At 42.3% G+C, this 22344-nt stretch overlaps 1 protein-coding gene across 1 annotated transcript in view; it reads right to left on the bottom strand.

The window, feature by feature from the left end:
- The window catches only part of galns (galactosamine (N-acetyl)-6-sulfatase), a 72782-nt gene that overhangs the window by 37910 nt on the left and 12528 nt on the right, over positions 1-22344 (bottom strand). Inside the window, exons 7-9 of the mRNA XM_061887118.1 lie at positions 20579-20706; positions 20358-20497; positions 20186-20289 (exon numbers count right to left, since the gene is read on the bottom strand). Of these exons, the coding sequence (XP_061743102.1) occupies positions 20186-20289; positions 20358-20497; positions 20579-20706 (372 nt within the window). The remainder of the gene's footprint in view (positions 1-20185; positions 20290-20357; positions 20498-20578; positions 20707-22344) is intronic.

Raw genomic sequence — 22344 nt, forward strand, 5'->3', positions numbered from 1 at the left:
CTTTATTTATTCCGTCAGGAGAGTTCCTTCAGGAAAATTACAATTTTCAGCACAATCCCATTCAAGATCAGACAAACATTACAGGGAGACAGAACAGGATCGCTGACGGGTCTGCCTGCTTCCAGCGCCCCTTACAAAAAAGATTAGATACAGGTAAACAAGGGGGGGAGAAAAAAAATAGAAGATTAAAATAAAATAAAAACATCGGTCTTAGCCTGGGCCCTGGAGAGGGGGTGCAGACTGAGGCCAAGGGGAAAAAAAACAACAACTCATAGCCATAGTACACATCCCTCTTCCATGTGTGTAAGAGGGAAATATCAAACATCAAAGAACACAGAGGACATGAAAGACATTAAAGCAGCAGATACAAGCAGACACTTCTACATACATAAATGAATAAAAAGTAAAAGAAACATATCCAGTGTGGTGGCCTCTGTGGTGTTCCACGCCATCTCTGCGGTGTTCCACGCCATCTCTGTGGTGTTCTACGCCATCGTCCGCTGGGGTGGAGGGAGCATGGCCAGAGACAGGAGCAGACCCAACAAAGCAACCAAGACAGCCGACTCCACTCTCGGCCAGTGTCCAGTCTGCATGGATGAGCGAGGAACCGTCCAAGGTGACTGAGGTGTCCAACACCTGCTCACCCAGCCAAGACACCGCGAAGCCTCTCCGTCCCAGCGCTCTGTGCTAACTCCGCAGTCGTGTCCCCTCATCCGCATCTCCTCCAGTCCCTCCAAACTCTGCAGTCCTGTCCCCTCATCCACATCTCCTCCAGTCCCTCCAAACTCTGTAGTCCTGTCCCCTCATCCACATCTCCTCCAGTCCCTCCAAACTCTGCAGTCCTGTCCCCTCATCCACATCTCCTCCAGTCCCTCCAAACTCTGCAGTCCTGTCCCCTCATCCACATCTCCTCCAGTCTCTCCAAACTCTGCAGTCCTGTCCCCTCATCCACATCTCCTCCAGTCTCTCCAAACTCTGCAGTCCTGTCCCCTCATCCGCATCTCCTCCAGTCCCTCCAAACTCTGTAGTCCTGTCCCCTCATCCACATCTCCTCCAGTCCCTCCAAACTCCGCAGTCCTGTCCCCTCATCCACATCTCCTCCAGTCCCTCCAAACTCTGTAGTCCTGTCCCCTCATCCACATCTCCTCCAGTCCCTCCAAACTCTGCAGCCCTGTCCCCTCATCCACATCTCCTCCAGTCCCTCCAAACTCTGCAGTCCTGTCCCCTCATCCACATCTCCTCCAGTCCCTCCAAACTCTGTAGTCCTGTCCCCTCATCCACATCTCCTCCAGTCCCTCCAAACTCTGTAGTCCTGTCCCCTCATCCACATCTCCTCCAGTCCCTCCAAACTCTGTAGTCCTGTCCCCTCATCCACATCTCCTCCAGTCCCTCCAAACTCTGCAGTCCTGTCCCCTCATCCACATCTCCTCCAGTCCCTCCAAACTCTGCAGTCCTGTCCCCTCATCCACATCTCCTCCAGTCCCTCCAAACTCTGTAGTCCTGTCCCCTCATCCACATCTCCTCCAGTCCCTCCAAACTCTGTAGTCCTGTCCCCTCATCCACATCTCCTCCAGTCCCTCCAAACTCTGTAGTCCTGTCCCCTCATCCACATCTCCTCCAGTCCCTCCAAACTCTGTAGTCCTGTCCCCTCATCCACATCTCCTCCAGTCCCTCCAAACTCTGTAGTCCTGTCCCCTCATCCACATCTCCTCCAGTCCCTCCAAACTCTGTAGTCCTGTCCCCTCATCCACATCTCCTCCAGTCCCTCCAAACTCTGTAGTCCTGTCCCCTCATCCACATCTCCTCCAGTCCCTCCAAACTCTGCAGTCCTGTCCCCTCATCCACATCTCCTCCAGTCCCTCCAAACTCTGCAGTCCTGTCCCCTCATCCACATCTCCTCCAGTCCCTCCAAACTCTGTAGTCCTGTCCCCTCATCCACATCTCCTCCAGTCCCTCCAAACTCTGTAGCCCTGTCCCCTCATCCACATCTCCTCCAGTCCCTCCAAACTCTGCAGTCCTGTCCCCTCATCCACATCTCCTCCAGTCCCTCCAAACTCTGTAGTCCTGTCCCCTCATCCACATCTCCTCCAGTCTCTCCAAACTCTGCAGTCCTGTCCCCTCATCCACATCTCCTCCAGTCCCTCCAAACTCTGCAGTCCTGTCCCCTCATCCACATCTCCTCCAGTCCCTCCAAACTCTGCAGTCCTGTCCCCTCATCCACATCTCCTCCAGTCCCTCCAAACTCTGTAGTCCTGTCCCCTCATCCACATCTCCTCCAGTCCCTCCAAACTCTGTAGCCCTGTCCCCTCATCCACATCTCCTCCAGTCCCTCCAAACTCTGCAGTCCTGTCCCCTCATCCACATCTCCTCCAGTCCCTCCAAACTCTGTAGTCCTGTCCCCTCATCCACATCTCCTCCAGTCTCTCCAAACTCTGCAGTCCTGTCCCCTCATCCACATCTCCTCCAGTCCCTCCAAACTCTGCAGTCCTGTCCCCTCATCCACATCTCCTCCAGTCTCTCCAAACTCTGCAGTCCTGTCCCCTCATCCACATCTCCTCCAGTCCCTCCAAACTCTGCAGTCCTGTCCCCTCATCCACATCTCCTCCAGTCTCTCCAAACTCTGCAGTCCTGTCCCCTCATCCACATCTCCTCCAGTCCCTCCAAACTCTGCAGTCCTGTCCCCTCATCCACATCTCCTCCAGTCCCTCCAAACTCTGTAGTCCTGTCCCCTCATCCACATCTCCTCCAGTCCCTCCAAACTCTGCAGTCCTGTCCCCTCATCCACATCTCCTCCAGTCCCTCCAAACAGACTCCGGTGTGGCAGAGACCCAGCAGCTGGTCTCCATGGCCAAAAGGCTCCCGGGAGGCAGATCCAGAAGTCCACAAAAAAAGCACCACAGAGGTCACGAAAGTGCCACCCCTTGTCACACAGTCCCAAAGGGTCCCGGACCAAAAGGCAAAAAAATATAATAAGACATGAAAAGAAGAGGGAAACACAAAAGACACAAGAGCACGGAGCTCCTGCCTACAGCAGCGCCATCTTGGAAAAAAAAAAAAAAAAAATACCATATCTGAGGTTATTGTGCAGAAATGGTCATGTTCTGTGGTCTGGATTTTGTTTAGTTATGTTCTGTTTGTTTAAAACTCCATTAGTTCCTGTTTTTACGCTCCCTTCTTTGGTCACCATGACAACTGATTACTTTCACCTGTCCTGATGTGACTCACGCACCTGTTTCAATCATGACAGTATTATTTAAGCCTGTTTTGCCAGTGAGTCGTTTCATGTCCTGTTCAGGGTCGCGGGGGGTGCTGGAGTCTATCTTGGCTACAATCGGGCGGAAGGCGGGGTACACCCTGGACAAGTCGCCACCTCATCACAGGGCCAACACAGATAGACACACAACATTCTCACACTAGGGACCATTTAGTGTTGCCAATCAACCTATCCCCAGGTGCATGTCTTTGGAGGTGGGAGGGGCCTATCCCCAGGTGCATGTCTTTGGAGGTGGGAGGGGCCTATCCCCAGGTGCATGTCTTTGGAGGTGGGAGGGGCCTATCCCCAGGTGCATGTCTTTGAGGTGGGAGGGGCCTATCCCCAGGTGCATGTCTTTGGAGGTGGGAGGATGCCGGAGTACCCGGAGGGAACCCACGCAATCACGGGGTGGACATGCAAACTCCACACAGAAAGATCCCAACCCTGAGTTTGAACTCCGGACCTTCATATTGTGAGGCACATGCACTAACCCCTGTCCCACCGTGACCCCGTACTTTGCTATCATTTCTTATTATTTGCTCTGAGAAACATGGGAACCCTCTGCGTTCCGCGTTAGAGGTTCCACTGTGGTATGAAACGGTGATGTCACGCTACAATCCAATTTATAAAACAAACGCTGCTATTAAAGGCCTACTGAAATGAGATGTTCTTATTTAAACGGGGATAGCAGCTCCATTCTATGTGTCATACTTCATCATTTCACCATATTTTTGCTGAAAGGATTTAGTAGAGAACATCCACGATAAAGTTGGCAACTTTTGGTCGCTAATAAAAAAGCCTTGCCTGTACCGGAAGTAGCAGACGATGTGCGCGTGACATCACGGGTTGTGGAGCTCCTCACATCTGAACATTGTTTATAATCACGGCCACCAGCAGCAATAGCGATTCGGACCGAGAAAGTGATGACTTCCCCATTAATTTGAGCAAGGATGAAAGATTCGTAGATGAGGAAAGTGAGAGTGAAGGACTAGAAAAAGAAGAAGAAAAAGGTCATTGCAGTGGGAGCGATTCAGATGTTATTAGACACATTTACTAAGATAATTCTGGAAAATCCCTTATCTGCTTATTGTGTTACTAGTGTTTTAGTGAGATTATATGGTACCTGAAAGTCGGAGGGGTGTGGCCACGGGTGTGGTGACCGCCAGTGTCTCCGGTGGGAGGTGGTAATAGAGTTCGCAGCTGCAGGACGACGCAAGCTCCGCTCATGTCTACGGTAAGAGCAGACTTATTACCACAATTTTCTCTTTGAAACCTGCCGGTTGACATGTGGTGGGGAACCATGTTCGCTTGACCGCTCTGTTCCATAGTAAAGCTTCACCTTCGGGAATGTAAACGATGAAACACTAGCTGTGTTTGTGTTGTTAAAGGCAGCTGCAATACACCGCTTCCCACCTACATCTTTCTTCTTTGACGTCTCCATTATTAATTGAACAAATTGCAAAAGATTCAGCAACACAGATGTCCAGAATACTATGTAATTATGCGATGAAAAGAGACGACTTAGCTGTGAGCGGTGCTGGAAGAACATGTCCGCTACCACCTGAGTCGTCACGCGCACGTGTCATCATTTCGCGACGTTTTTAACAGGATTCTTTGCGGGAAATTTAAAATAGCAATTTAGTAAACTAAAGCGGCCGTATTGTCATGTGTTGCAATGTTAATATTTCATCATTGATATATAAACTATCAGACTGCGTGGTGGCTAGTAGTGGCTTTCAGTAGGACTTTAATAGAAACACAATTACGGGAGAGTACATTAACTCTCTAACTATAACGTCACCGCCTCAGAGCCAGCGGTGGAAAGACAAATGGAGAAGGGGCCATCCTGCACTCGAGAAAGACCAAAACTGTCCTCTTTTATGCTGGATTTTATCATGAAAGTGAACACGTATAGTGCTGATAGTGTCCATGTGCCTACACAGGGAGGAGAAGAGGTGCATTTCTTCACTGCACCTAATCTCTGCTTGCAGCTTTTGTGTATAAAACGCATCTCTTTTTAAATGAGATTTTTTTTTTTTTTTTTTTGAGGGGAGGAAGGGAAGGGATGGAGCGAAGAAAAGGGAAAGAGGAAGTAGGCAGAGGACACGGCCCGGGCGAGCAAGCGTCTGCAGCCCAAGCGAGCTGCGGTTTTATCTCCCTCTGCCCAGTCTCGGAGAGAAAGCTTTATTTTATTTATAAACTTTGAACCATTTTCAGATAAAATGCCATTTTTCCGCTGTCATCCTTGATCTTCCGTTCCATTCTCTCCTGAGCGAGCCTTGGAGGGAGACGGCACGCTCACAATCAGATAGTGCTATCAGGCCGCTGCAGCTGCGCGCTCATGTGCTGCTGTGCTCCTATACACACACACACACACACACACACACACACACGCACACACACGCACACACACGCTCTCTAAAATTAATTCACTTTTTTTTCCACAGCCACAACTAGTGGGTGCAATGCATTCCATGATGCACGTCCTGACACTCTCACACACAGATTTAGTCCTTGATTTGCCTTTTAATTTGTGTGTTTTTACACACACACACACACACACACACACACACACACATGTATTTGCAACCTTCTTGAGAGCTCTGAAAAATGCCTACCTCTAGTATTGTAAGTCGTAATTTTACTGAAACCAAATCAAAAGTTTTCAAGAAAAACTGAAAATTTGTGCAATACTATGATAAAAGTTGGAATTTTACTCAACACCAGTCGCAATTTTACAAGAAACTCTCAAAAATGTTGGCAATTTTATGAAAAGAGTCGTAATTTCACTCGACATGTCACAATTTTATAAGTAAACTTGGAACATTTTGACAGTATTATAATAATAATCAGAATTTTAATTTGGCAAAATTTTGACCAAGGTCATTATTTTACTCAGAAAATGTCACTATTTTACGAGAACAACTAAAAAATTGGCAAGAGTCCGAATTTTATATGACAAATGTCGCCGTTTTGCATTAAAATGTAATGATTGTACATAAAAAAGGAATAATTTTCACGAGAAAATATTGCAATATAACAGAAACAGAAAGAATATGAGAAATTGTTCCCAATCATATAAGAAAGAAGTCAACACATTGTGTGAAAAAGAGTGCTTTTAGTTAATACATTTTTTTTTATTTTATTTTTTTTTGTAATTGGTTTTTATTATTCATTATTTACGTCAAATTATTACAGCATGTCTCTATATATATTTATTTATTTTTTGGCCATACACACTTTTTAGTATATATGTTGGCCAGAGGGGGAGCACTTTTAAAACCAACATACAGTCAATTTGAAAAATCCCTCCTTTTTGGGACCACCCTAACGTTTATAGATTTCACCACCAGGGCTGCAAATGAGACATTCTCTATTAGATGCAATGGTTTTCTGTATTGGGACCAGGACTTATGTCCTAACTTGTTCACACCCCCTCATATGGAAGCTACTTTTCCTTCTTGACGTCTCAAAAAGGGTTGAAATACCAGAACACACACACACACACACACACACACACACACACACACACACACACACACACACACACACACACACACACACACAGACAGACAGACAGACAGACAGTAAAAAGGGAAACAACAATAAGAAGCCAAACTGAGCTTGTAATTCCTTGCACGAGCAAACACTAAAAAGTTTACGAGAGAGATTTTACCCCACGAGTCGCTCTTGTTACCTTTCTTTATTAGCTCGGACTGCTTTGCATTCTGCACTGAACTCCATCCTTTCTTCCAACCCTTTGTTCTCCTTTGACTCATCCTTCCATGTTAACGACGCGTTTCCTTTCGCTTTCTTTTCTCTGCCGGTTATCGGGGGGCGCTCTCTGTCCGCGGTCTGATAAAAGCGCCAGAAAAAAAAGGCATTGTGATGCTGGGCGACACGACGGGCCTGACAGCCCACCTGCCTCCCCATCTTTGTTCCCTCACCTCCCCCCCAAGGAATTGAGAGGAATGTTCCCCGTGCACCTGCTTTGCAACACCCTTCATTCCACTACACCTCCTAGAAAGTAAACCTCACCGACAATTCAAATAATGATACTGAATAACCGATTAGATTTATCTACATCAGGGGTCACCAACCTGGTGCCCGTAAGGACCAGATGAGTCGCCCACTGGCCTATTCTAAAAATAGCTCAAATAGCAGCACTTACCAGTGAGCTGCCTCTATTTTTTAAATTTTCTTTATTTAAACCCTAACTCTCGCTTTGCTTGACATTTTTAATCCTAAGAAAAAACAAAACTCAAATAGAATTTAAAAATCCAAGAAAATATTTTAAAGACTTGGTCTTCACTTGCTTAAATAAATTCATTTATTTTTTTTACTTTGCTTCTTATAACTTTCAAAAAGACAATTTTAGAGAAAAAATACAAACTTAAAAATGATTTTAGGATTTTTAAAGGGGAACATTATCAGCAGACCTATGTAAGTGTCAATATATACCTTGATGGTGCAGAAAAAAGACCATCTATTTTTTTAACCGATTTCCGAACTCTAAATGGGTGAATTTTGGCGAATTAAACGCCTTTGTTTATCGCGCTGGAGGCGATGACGTCAGAATGTGACGTCGCCGAGGTAACACACCCACCATTTTCATTTTCAACACATTACAAACACCGGGTCTCAGCTCTGTTATTTTCCGTTTTTTTTTACTATTTTTTGTAACCTTGGAGACATCATGCCTGGTGGGTGTGTTGTCGGAGGGTGTAACAACACTAACAGGGAGGGATTCAAGTTGCACCACTGGCCCCAAGATGCCAAAGTGTCTGCCGCCAGACCCCCATTGAATGTGCCAGAGTGTCTCCACATTTGACCGGCGGTGCTAAGACAGACATGGCACAGAGATGTATGGATAACCTGCAGATGCATTTGCAACCATTAAGTCAACCAAATCACAAAAGGTGAGTTTTGTTGATGTTGACTGCCAGCTAATCGATGCTAACATGCAACGCTAATCGATGCTAACATGCTATTTACCGGCGGTGCTAAAGCAGACATGGCACAGAGATGTATGGATAACCTGTAGATGCATTTGCAACCATTAAGTCAACCAAATCAAAAAGGTGAGTTTTGTTGATGTTGTTGACTTATGTGCTAATCAGACATATTTGGTCACGGCATGACTGCCAGCTAATCGATGCTAACATGCTATTTACCGGCGGTGCTAAAGCAGACATGGCACAGAGATGTATGGATAACCTGCAGATGCATTTGCAACTATATTACGTTTCCTTCCACCCACATTTAATGCGAAACAAAAACTTACCAATCGAAGGATTTAAGGTGCTCCCGTGTCAAAAGATGCGAAAGTCCTGATCGTTTGGTCCGCACATTTTACCGGCGATGCTAACGCAGCTATTCGGCCATGCTATGGCTATGAATAGCGTCAATAGCTATTTGCTCAATAGCTTCAGTTTCTTCTTCAATATTTTCATACTCCAACCATCTGTTTCAATACATGCGTAATCTGTTGAATCGCTTAAGTCGCTGAAATCCGAGTTTGAATCCGAGCTAATGTCACTATATCTTGCTGTGGTATTCCCATTGTTTGTTTACATTGGCAGCACTGTGTGACGTCACAGGGAAATGGCCAGTGTCTTCGCAGAGAGTCGAAAATAAGGCACTTTAAAGCTTTATTTAGGGATATTCCGAGACCGGTAAAATTTTGAAAAAAACTTCAAAAAATACAACAAGCCACTGGGAACTGATTTTTATTGTTTTTAACCCTTTTGAAATTGTGATAATGTTCCCCTTTAAACACATATACCTTTTTACCTTTTAAATTCCTTCCTCTTCTTTCCTGACAATTTAAATCAATATTCAAGTATTTTTTTTTTTTTATTGTAAAGAATAATAAATACATTTTAATTAAATTCTTCATTTTAGCTTCTGTTTTTTTGACGAAGAATATTTGTGAAATATTTCTTCAAACTTATGATTAAAATTAAAAAAAATTATTCTGGCAAATCTAGAAAATCTTTAGAATCAAATTTAAATCTTATTTCAAAGTCTTTTGAATTTCTTTTAAAAATGTTTGGTATGGAAAATCTAGAAGAAATAATGATTTGTCTTTGTTAGAAATATAGTTTGGTCCAATTTGTTATATATTCTAACAAAGTGCGGATTGGATTTTAACCTATTTAAAACATGTCATCAAAATTCTAAAACTAATCTTAATCAGGAAAAATTACTAATGATGTTCCATAAATTTCTTTTTTAAATTTTTTCAAAAAGATTCAAATTAGCTAGTTTTTCTCTTCATTTTTTTGGTTGAATTTGGAATTTTAAAAAGTCGAAATTGAACTTTTTTTTTTTTTGCAAATAATCATTAACTTTAGAATTTGATGCCAGCAAAACGTGACAAAGAAGTTGGGAAAGGTGGCAATAAATACTGATAAAGTTGAGGAATGCTCATCAAACACTTATATGGAACATCCCACAGGTGTGCAGGCTAATTGGGAACAGGTGGGTGCCATGATTGGCTATAAAAGCAGCTTCCATGAAATGCTAAGTAATTCACAAACAAGGATGGGGTGAGGGTCACCAATCTGTAAGCAAACAGTTTTAGAACAACATTTCTCAACGAGCTATTGCAAGGAATTTAGGGATTTTACCATCTACGGTCCGTAAAATCATCAAAAAGTTCAGAGAATCTGGAGAAATCACTGCACGTAACTGACTTTTGATCCCTCAGGCGGTAATGCATCAAAAACTGACATCAGTGTGTAAAGGACATCACCACATGGGCTCAAGAACACTTCATAAAACCACTGTCAGAAACTACAGTTGGTCGCTACATCTGTAAGTGCAAGTTAAAACTCTACTATGCAAAGCCAAACCCATTTATCAACAATATCCTGAAACACCGGGCCAGAGCTCATCTAATATGGACTGATGCTAAGTGGAAAGGTGTTCTGTGGTCTGACGAGTCCACATTTCAAATTATATTTGGAAACAGAGTACGTGGTGTCCTCCAGAACAGAGATGATGTATTAGTGCACAAGGCATGGGTAACTTACACATCTGTGAAGGCACCATTAATGCTTAAAGGTCCATACAGGCTTTGGAGCAACATATGTTGTCATCCAAGCAATGTTATCATGGACGCCCCTGCTTATTTCAGCAAGACAAGTGTTACAACAGCGTGGCTTCGTAAAAAAAGAGTGCGGGTACTTTCCTGGCCCGCCTGCAGTCCAGACCTGTCTCCCATGGAAAATGTGTGGCACATTATGAAGCGTAAAATAGGACAGGGGAGACCCCGGACTGTTGAAGGACTGAAGCTCTACATAAAACAAGAATGGGAAAGAATTCCACTTTCAAAGCTTCAACAATTAGTTTCCTCAGTTCCCAAACATTTATTGAGAGTTGGGAAAAGAAAAGGTGATGTAACACAGTGGTGAACATGCCCTTTCCCAACTACTTTGGCACGTGTTGCAGCCATGAAATTCTAAGTTAATGATTATTTGTAAAAAAAAAAAAAAAAGTTTGAGTTTGAACATGAAATATGTTGTCTTTGTAGCATATTCAACTGAATACGAGTTGAAAAGGATTTGCAAATCATTGTATTCTGTTTATATTTACAGTACATCCAACTTATACGGAAACGGGGTTTGTATATGTACAGTATGTGTATATGTACAGTGAATGTATATGTACAGTATATGTGTATATGTACAGTGAATGTATATGTACAGTATATGTATATGTACAGTATGTGTATATGTACAGTATATGTGTATATGTACAGTATGTGCATATGTACAGTATGTGTATATGTACAGTATGTGTATATGTACAGTGAATGTATATGTTCAGTATGTGTATATGTACAGTGAATGTATATGTACAGTATATGTATATGTACAGTATGTGTATATGTACAGTATATGTGTATATGTACAGTATGTCATATGTACAGTATATGTGTATATGTACAGTATGTGTATATGTACAGTGAATGTATATGTACAGTATATGTACAGTATATGTGTATATGTACAGTATGTGTATATGTACAGTGAATGTATATGTTCAGTATGTGTATATGTACAGTGAATGTATATGTACAGTATATGTATATGTACAGTATGTGTATATGTACAGTATATGTGTATATGTACAGTATGTGCATATGTACAGTATGTGTATATGTACAGTATGTGTATATGTACAGTGAATGTATATGTTCAGTATGTGTATATGTACAGTGAATGTATATGTACAGTATATGTATATGTACAGTATGTGTATATGTACAGTATATGTGTATATGTACAGTATGTCATATGTACAGTATATGTGTATATGTACAGTATGTGTATATGTACAGTGAATGTATATGTACAGTATATGTACAGTATATGTGTATATGTACAGTATGTGTATATGTACAGTGAATGTATATGTTCAGTATGTGTATATGTACAGTGAATGTATATGTACAGTATGTGTATATGTACAGTATGTGTATATGTACAGTATATGTGTATATGTACAGTATGTGTATACGTACAGTATGTGTATATGTACAGTATGTGTATATGTACAGTGAATGTATATGTTCAGTATGTGTATATGTACAGTGAATGTATATGTACAGTATATGTGTATATGTACAGTATGTCATATGTACAGTATATGTGTATATGTACAGTATGTGTATATGTACAGTGAATGTATATGTACAGTATATGTACAGTATATGTGTATATGTACAGTATGTGTATATGTACAGTGAATGTATATGTTCAGTATGTGTATATGTACAGTGAATGTATATGTACAGTATGTGTATATGTACAGTATATGTGTATATGTACAGTATGTGTATATGTACAGTATGTGTGTATATGTACAGTATGTGTATATGTACAGTGAATGTATATGTACAGTATATGTACAGTATATGTGTATATGTACAGTGAGTGTATATGTACATTATGTATATATTAGTGAGTTAAAATGAGTTTGACAGCGCTGCTCTAAATCCAGCGCAACAAGCGCCTGCAGATCCTCTCTCCACCAGTACTTTGCCCAAGAGAGACTTTCATCAAAGTGCAGATTGAAACAAGTGCACACAATAAAGATGGCGTCCGCTCTGGCCTTTTCCGCCGAGCAACAAAGAGTGATCAATCCAGAGAACAATAGCGCCAACAATGCAGCTTAGTCACCGGAGCCCTCCAGAGCTTCAGGCGAGGATCTGTAGATCTTCATAGTGTGCACATGCTGGATTGGGAACCATATTTTGCATTGATATGCAAACGCCCGGTTTGCAGGTCATCACAGGCAAAATGAGTCTCGCATGCATATTCATGATCCTGCCTTACACTGGCGTGCAGAGAGCAGTTAGACAAATACGAGGACAAGGCCGCTGCGAACGCAACACAGCTTCCTCCGCGCCCCAGCCACCTCTTTTACGTCTTCCTCGCGATCCCCCCCACCCGCCTTCCCGTGCCTTTATCCCCGGCGCCTGGCATATTCAGATACTGAAGTCCTCATTACGGCTCAATCCAAGCTCAGCAAACACACAAACAGATTAGCCAGTTTAAGACGCTCCCTCGCTACACGGCGGTGCTATCAGGGCCCAGCACAACCCTGTGAGATGAGCCAGGGGCCAGGCTTACTGCAGACTGCAGCCTGCGCTCGCTCCGCCGCATCACAGCTGCCCCTAATACAATTAAAAGTCATTTGCGGCACGCCCGGGCTTCAAGGATGACGGTGTAGGCGGGGGGGTCACATCGGGTAGAGAGTCAGAAACAGGAAGAAAAGTGCTTCCCAAAATTCCGCCTGCACTGATTCACATCTCCCCCCCGTTGATAAAAGCTCCATCGCTCGACGGAAGTCGCAAATAATGTGGCGGGGCTGGAAACCGCTCGCGGCGGCTGTGATAGCGAGTGGTAAACAAGACAACAAAAGAAACAAAAGGAAACAAGCACCTCAATACAGAGGATTAGTAAATCAATTATTCCGACACTCTCAAACTGATTTACAGGACCGCACGCCGCCCGCGGTTTTGTATTTGCATTGCTGGTACCTGTTGATAGGCGGAACATCGGGAAGCGGCAAAGCTGGGAAGGGCGCCACGGCGACTTTTGACGGTAGATGTTTCGGGATAACTTGATAAAATGATAAGAATTTAAACATTGATACTAGGGCTGCGAATCTTTGGGTGTCCCACGATTCGATTCAATATCGATTCCTGGGGTCACGATTCGATAATATATCAATTTTTTCTATTCGATTCGATTCTTGATTCAGAAACAATTTTTTCCCGATTGAAAAGGATTGTGTATTCATTCAATACATAGATTTCAGCAGGATCTACCCCAGTCTGCTGACATGCTAGCAGAGTAGTAGATTTAAAAAAAAAGCTTTTATAATTGTAAAGGACAATGTTTTGAAAACTGATTGCAATAATGTAAATTTGTTTGAACTATTAATTGAACCAAAAATATGACTTATTTTATCTTTGTGAAAACATTGGACACAGTGTGTTGTCCAGCTTATGAGATGCCATGCAAGTGTAAGCCACTGTGACACTATTGTTCTTTTTTATTATTATCATAAATGTCTAATGATAATGTCAATGAGGGATTTTTAATCACTGCTATGCTGAAATGATAACTAATATTGATACTGTTGTTGATAATATTCACTACTTTTGTTTTGTTCTGTGTGGTGTTTGTGTCTCCTCTCAATTGTTCTGTTTATTGCAGTTCTGAGTGTTGCTGGCTCAGCTTTGCTTTTGGAATTGGATTGCATTGTTATGGTATTGTTGTGTAGTGGTTTGTTGGATTGATTAAAAAATAAATTAATTAATTAAAAATAAAAATCGATTTTTAAAAAATGAGAATCGATTCTGAATCGCACAACGTGAGAATCGCGATTCAAATTCGAATCTATTTTTTCCCACACCCCTAATTGATACAGTCACGGCCGGGCAGCACGGTGGGAGAGGGGTAAGTGCGTCTCTCTCACAGTACGAAGGTCCTTAGTAGTCCTGGGTTCAATCCCGGGCTCGGGATCTTTCTGTGTGGAGTTTGTGTGGGGCGGCATAGCTCGGTTGGTAGAGCGTCTGTGCCAGCAACTTGAGGGTTGCAGGTTCGATTCCCGCTTCCGCCATCCTAGTCACTGCCTTTGTGTCCTTGGGCAAGACACTTTACCCACCTGCTCCCAGTGCCACCCACACTGCTTTAAATGTAACTTAGATATTGGGTTTCACTATGTAAAGCGCTTTGAGTCACTTGAGAAAAGCGCTATATAAATCTAATTCACTTCACTTCACTTCACTTTGCATGTTCTCCACGTGACTGCGTGGGTTCCCTCCGGGTACTCCGGCTTCCTCCCACCTCCAAAGACATGCACCTGGGGATAGGCCCCTCCCACCTCCAAAGACATGCACCTGGGGATAGGCCCCTCCCACCTCCAAAGACATGCACCTAGGGATAGGCCCCTCCCACCTCCAAAGACATGCACCTGGGGATAGGCCCCTCCCACCTCCAAAGACATGCACCTGGGGATAGGCCCCTCCCACCTCCAAAGACATGCACCTGGGGATAGGCCCCTCCCACCTCCAAAGACATACACCTGGGATAGGCCCCTCCCAACTCCAAAGACATGCACCTGGGGATAGGCCCCTCCCACCTCCAAAGACATGCACCTGGGGATAGGCCCCTCCCACCTCCAAAGACATGCACCTGGGGATAGGCCCCTCCCACCTCCAAAGACATGCACCTGGGGATAGGCCCCTCCCACCTCCAAAGACATGCACCTGGGGATAGGCCCCTCCCACCTCCAAAGACATGCACCTGGGGATAGGCCCCTCCCACCTCCAAAGACATACACCTGGGATAGGCCCCTCCCAACTCCAAAGACATGCACCTGGGGATAGGCCCCTCCCACCTCCAAAGACATGCACCTGGGGATAGGCCCCTCCCACCCCCAAAGACATGTTGATTGTCAACACTAAATGGTCCCTAGTGTGTGACTGTTGTGTGTCTATCTGTGTTGGTCCTGCCATGAGGTGGCCACTTGTTCAAAATAGATTTTCTTTTTCAATTCAACACAATTCTCGATTCAAAAAGGATATTTTTCCGATTGAAAAGGATTGTGTATTCATTCAATACATAGATTTCAGCAGGATCTACCCCAGTCTGCTCACATGCTAGCAGAGTAGTAGATTTTTGTAAAAAGCTTTTATAAATTTGTTTCAACTATTAAACAAACCAAAAATATGAGATGCAATGCTAATGTAAGCCACTGTGACACTATTGTTCTTTTTTTTTTTCTTTTTTTAATTTCTGAATGTCAATGAGGGATTTTTTAATCACTGCTATGCTGAAATGATAACTAATATTGATACTGTTGTTGATAATATTCACTACTTTTGTTTTGTTCTGTGTGGTGTTTGTGTCTCCTCTCAATTGTTCTGTTTATTGCAGTTCTGAGTGTTGCTGGCTCAGGTTCGGTTTTGTAAATGGATTGCATTGTTATGGTATTGCTGTGTATTGTTTCGTTGGATTGATAAATAAAAAAAAAAAAAATAAAAAAATCGATTTTAAAAAATGAGAATCGATTCTGAATCGCACAACATGAGAATCGCGATTCAAATTCTAATAGATTTTTTCCCACACCCCCAATAAATACAACAGAACACATACACAGCACCCCTTGCAGCACTAACTCCTCCAGAATGCTACAATATACATCCCCCGCTGCCCCCCAACCCCGGCCACCCCAACCTCCTCATGCTCTCTTGGGGAGAGCATGTCCCAAATTCCAAGCTGCTGTTTTGAGGCATATTAAAAAAAAAAAATTGACTTTGTGACTTTAATAATAAATATGACAGTGCCATGTTGGCATTGTATTTCCATAACTTGAGTTGATTTATTTTGGAAGACCTTGTTACGTTGTTTAATGCATCCAGCGAGGGAAACAACACAATTAGCCATAATTACCGTATTTTCCGCAATATAAGGGGGAGATTCTTTTTTTTTTTTTTTCATGAAAAAGGGAGATTTTTTGTGTTGGTGCACTAATTGTAAGTGTATATTGTGTTTTTTTATGTTTATTTAATTAAAAAAATAAAAATAAATAATAACAATTAAAAAAAAAATTTTTTTTATTAAAAATTCTTCTGCGGCCCGGTGGTTGGGGACCACTGATCTAAAAGATGCATAATGTAACCCCAGCCTCTACTATAGCGTCTATAATCTACCGTCCAAAGGCAAAACCCAGTAACTCAATTTTGGTCAAAACTGAGCTGATGATAATTTTGGAGTTCCTAGGTGATATCCTTTACATTAGTGTATGCGATATTGTCATTTGTTCCGTAAGTAAGCTGTTACGCGCATGGCAGGACCTAGCAACTACCACATAACCGCCTAGATACAACAGAAAAACCTAGTATCTCAAGGGACCCATCGGAGCGTCTTTGTCAGTCGCCTTATTGTCTTTAATGAGACATTTGCAGGAATGGAGGCCGACTATGTGATGTTATGGCAGGAGGGGATATTTGGAAGACTGCAAGCACCTTCATTAAATGTATTCTTCTTCATTCTTCCCCTTGCATACTCTTTTGGGCAGATAACTGTGGAGGTCAAAATAAAAACTGGACGCTGTACACGGCTCTTGTCCAATGTGCAAACGTAGAATGGGGCCCACCCGAGAATGTAATCAAATATCTGAAGAAAGGGCACACGTTCATGAGAGCAGATTCAATCCATGGCTCAATCGGCAAGAAAATGAAAGCTCAAGAAAACATTTATACCTTTGAGGACTTTGTAGATCTTTGTAAGACAGCATCAAGATAGATTGCTTTTCCTTTGTTTTCTCCAAATCAGCTAGAAGTGAGTTACTAGGTTTTGCCTTTGGACGGGAGTAATGCGGTGCGCCTTATATATGAACAAAGTTTTAAAATAGGCCATTCATTGAAGGCGCGCCTTATATATGAACAAAGTTTTAAAATAGGCCATTCATTGAAGGCGCGCCTTATATATGAACAAAGTTTTAAAATAGGCCATTCATTGAAGGCGCGCCCTATATATGAACAAAGTTTTAAAATAGGCCATTCATTGAAGGCGCGCCTTATATATGAACAAAGTTTTAAAATAGGCCATTCATTGAAGGCGCGCCTTATATATGAACAAAGTTTTAAAATAGGCCATTCATTGAGGGCGCGCCTTATATATGAACAAAGTTTTAAAATAGGCCATTCATTGAAGGCGCGCCTTATGTATGAACAAAGTTTTAAAATAGGCCATTCATTGAAGGCGCGCCTTATATATGAACAAAGTTTTAAAATAGGCCATTCATTGAAGGCGCGCCTTATATATGAACAAAGTTTTAAAATAGGCCATTCATTGAAGGCGCGCCTTATAATTTGGTGCGCCTTATAGTGCGGAAAATACGGTATGTGTTAATTCTACGGCTGTATGTATCGGTATCGGTTGATATCAGAATCGGTAATTAAGAGTTGGACAATATCGGAAAGCGGCAAAAAAGCCACTATCGGACATCTCTAGTTATAGTGTATATATATTTTCTCATTCTGTTTTGCACACTCTTGGAGTCATCATGTACATAGTGTCATGTACATTGTGTCATGTACATAGTGTCATGTACATAGTGTCATGTACATAGTGTCATGTACATAGTGTCATGTACATAGTGTCATGTACATAGTGTCATGTACACAGTGTCATGTACACAGTGTCATGTACATAGTGTCATGTACACAGTGTCATGTACACAGTGTCATGTACATAGTGTCATGTACATAGTGTCATGTACATAGTGTCATGTACATAGTGTCATGTACACAGTGTCATGTACATAGTGTCATGTACATAGTGTCATGTACATCGTGTCATGTACAGTGTCATGTACATAGTGTCATGTACGTAGTGTCATGTACATTGTGTCATGTACATTGTGTCATGTACATAGTTTGATGTACATAGTGTCATGTAGATAGTGTCATGTACATAGTGTCATGTACATAGTGTCATGTACATTGTCTCGTGTACATAGTGTCATGTACATAGTGTCATGTACATAGTGTCATGTACATAGTGTCATATACACAGTCTCATGTACACAGTGTCATGTACATAGTGTCATGTACATAGTGTCATGTACATAGTGTCATGTACATAGTTTCATGTACATAGTTTCATGTACATAGTGTCATGTACATAGTGTCATGTACATAGTGTCATGTACATAGTGTCATGTACATAGTGTCATGTACATAGTGTCATGTACAGTGTCATGTACATAGTGTCATGCACATAGTGTCATGCACATAGTGTCATGTACATAGTGTCATGTACATTGTGTCATGAACATAGTGTCATGTACATAGTGTCATGTACATAGTGTCATGTACATAGTTTCATGTACATAGTTTCATGTACATAGTGTCATGTACATAGTGTCATGTACATAGTGTCATGTACATAGTGTCATGTACATAGTGTCATGTACATAGTGTCATGTACAGTGTCATGTACATAGTGTCATGCACATAGTGTCATGCACATAGTGTCATGTACATAGTGTCATGTACATAGTGTCATGTACACAGTGTCATGTACATAGTGTCATGTACATAGTGTCATGTACATAGTGTCATGTACAGTGTCATGTACAGTGTCATGTACATAGTGTCATGCACATAGTGTCATGCACATAGTGTCATGTACATTGTGTCATGAACATAGTGTCATGTACATAGTGTCATGTACATAGTGTCATGTACATAGTGTCATGTACATAGTGTCATGTACATAGTGTCATGTACAGTGTCATGTACATAGTGTCATGTACATAGTGTCATGTACATAGTGTCATGTACATAGTGTCATGTACATAGTGTCATGAACATAGTGTCATGTACATAGTGTCATGAACATAGTGTCATGAACATAGTGTCATGTACATAGTGTCATGTACATAGTGTCATGTACATAGTGTCATGTACAGTGTCATGTACAGTGTCATGTACAGTGTCATGTACATAGTGTCATGAACATAGTGTCATGTACATAGTGTCATGTACATAGTGTCATGTACATAGTGTCATGTACATAGTGTCATGTACATAGTGTCATGTACAGTGTCATGTACATAGTGTCATGTACATAGTGTCATGTACATAGTGTCATGTACATAGTGTCATGTACAGTGTCATGTACATAGTGTCATGTACATAGTGTCATGTACATAGTGTCATGTACACAGTGTCATGTACATAGTGTCATGTACATAGTGTCATGTACATAGTGTCATGTACATAGTGTCATGTACATAGTGTCATGTACATAGTGTTATGCACATAGTGTCATGTACATAGTGTCATGTACATAGTGTCATGTACAGTGTCATGTACATAGTGTCATGTACATAGTGTCATGTACATAGTGTCATGTACATAGTGTCATGTACATAGTGTCATGTACATAGTGTCATGTACAGTGTCATGTACATAGTGTCATGTACATAGTGTCATGTACATAGTGTCATGTACAGTGTCATGTACATAGTGTCATGTACATAGTGTCATGTACATAGTGTCATGTACATAGTGTCATGTACATAGTGTCATGTACATAGTGTAAATACTTGCCCCATTTTTTAATATATTGTTTTCCAATTCACCGGACATGTATACTGTGTACATGTACACAGTTTATCCAATGTTTTTAACATATTTTTTATATACACGTTACAGGTTCTATATATTTAATTATTGAAAGTATCCAATGTGATGAATATTTAATGGACCACATTGCAAACAAGCCTTTTGGCTTTTTGTGCCAACCATTTGCCTTTTTAAAACATTACATGGATTCAATTCTTTAAGATGTCAATAAACTTCTCAATCAATCAAGCTGAGGCCACAAAAGTCCTCACCGTGCCTGCTGCGATGTTTCCGGGCCACCAGGCGATGGCGGGCTCCCTCATGCCCCCTTCATAGGTGGTCTCCTTCCCACAGAGGAAGGGCCCGTTGCTGCCACCTAGGCACAAAACCATCAGTGGCTGAGGGCGGGAAAACAAAGACCCGATTTCTAACTGCAGCGCTTACTCTCGTTGGGGCCCGACGTGAGCGCGGCTCCATTGTCCGAGGTAAAGAAAACAAAGGTGTTCTTTTGGATAGCCAGAGTCCTCAGCCGTGACAGGATCTGACCGACGCTGTGGTCCAGTTCCATCACGGCGTCGCCATAGCTGCACAACACAAACCGGCGGTCTCCCCTCAGCAAACAGGATCATCCGGTGGTATCGCTTGTGAACGATAGGGAAACGCACCGGCCTCGCTGGCTCTTCCCGAGGAAGCGTCTGGAAGCGTAGACTGGGGAATGAGTGGCGTCAGCCGCCCAGTACAGGAAGAAGGGCTGTTGGGCCACGGTCTGCCGGACGATGAAGTCAAGACCTTCCTGTTCAAGACGGAAATGTGAGAGACAAAGACAAGATTGCCAGAGGACAAGTTTTCCTGTGGCTTGTCTAAACACAAATGAGTGGGATTATTGGTTTCTGCCTCCAGGGGTCGCTCTAGTGTCTAAAGCCCCGTTTACACTGCACAACAAATCCCATTATTTTGCCCTCAAGCAACAGACTTTTGCCACTTTCAACTTCATATCGGACCTGTTCGCATCACATTCAGGTCACATCATGAGGTAGTCGGAACCCGATTGGGATCAATGTGACTTCAGTCTACACCGGGCCTGGGCAATGATTTTGACTCATGGGGGCCACATTTACAAACCCCGTTTCCACATGAGTTGGGAAATGGTGTTAGATGTAAATATAAACAGAATACAATGATTTGCAAATCCTTTTCAAGCCATATTCAGTTGAATATGCTACAAAGACAACATATTTCATGTTCAAACTCATAAACTAGATTTCTTTTGCAAATAATCATTAACTTTAGAATTTGATGCCAGCAACACGTGACAAAGAAGTTGGGAAAGATGGCAATAAAATACTGATAAAGTTGAGGAATGCTCATCAAACACTTATTTGGAACATCCCACAGGTGTGCAGGCTAATTGGGAACAGGTGGGTGCCATGATTGGCTATAAAAACAGCTTCCATGAAATGCTAAGTAATTCACAAACAAGGATGGGGTGAGGGTCACCACTTTGTAAGCAAATTGTGGAACAGTTTTAGAACAACATTTCTCAACGAGCTATTGCAAGGAATTTAGGGATTTTACCATCTACGGTCTGTAAAATCATCAAAGGGTTAAGAGAATCTGGAGAAATCACTGCACGTAAGCGATGATATTATGGACTTTTGATCCCTCAGGCGGTACTGCATCAAAAACCGACATCAGTGTGTAAAGGATATCAGTGTGTAAAGGATATCACCACATGGGCTCAGGATGTGTGATGGTATGTGTGATGGTATGGGGGTGTATTAGTGGCCAAGGCATGGGTAACTTACACATGTGTGATGGTATGAGGGTGTATTAGTGCCCAAGGCATGGGTAACTTACACATGTGTGATGGTATGGGGGTGTATTAGTGCCCAAGGCATGGGTAACTTACACATCTGTGAAGGCCCCATTAATCCTGAAAGGTCCATACAGGTTTTGGAGCAACATATGTTGTCATCCAAGCAATGTTATCATGGACGCCCCTGCTTATTTCAGCAAGACAAGTGTTACAACAGCGTGATTTCGTAAAAAAAAAGAGTGCGGGTGCTTTCCTGGCCCGCCTGCAGTCCAGACCTGTCTCCCATGGAAAATGTGAAGCGTAAAATAGGACAGCGGAGACCCAGGACTGTTGAAGGACTGAAGCTCTACATAAAACAAGAATGGGAAAGAATTCCACTTTCAAAGCTTCAACAATTAGTTTCCTCAGTTCCCAAAGGTTTATTGAGTGTTGTTAAAAGAAAAGGTGATGTAACACAGTGGTGAACATGCCCTTTCCCAACTACTTTGGCACGTGTTGCAGCCATGAAATCTGAACATCAAATATGTTGTCTTTGTAGCATATTCAACTGAATATGGGCTGAAAATGATTTGCAAATCATTGTATTCCGTTTATATTTACATCTAACACCATTTC

This window comes from Nerophis ophidion, linkage group LG25, assembly GCF_033978795.1.
Source record: "Nerophis ophidion isolate RoL-2023_Sa linkage group LG25, RoL_Noph_v1.0, whole genome shotgun sequence".
In the NCBI taxonomy this organism is placed as follows: Eukaryota; Metazoa; Chordata; class Actinopteri; order Syngnathiformes; family Syngnathidae; genus Nerophis; species Nerophis ophidion.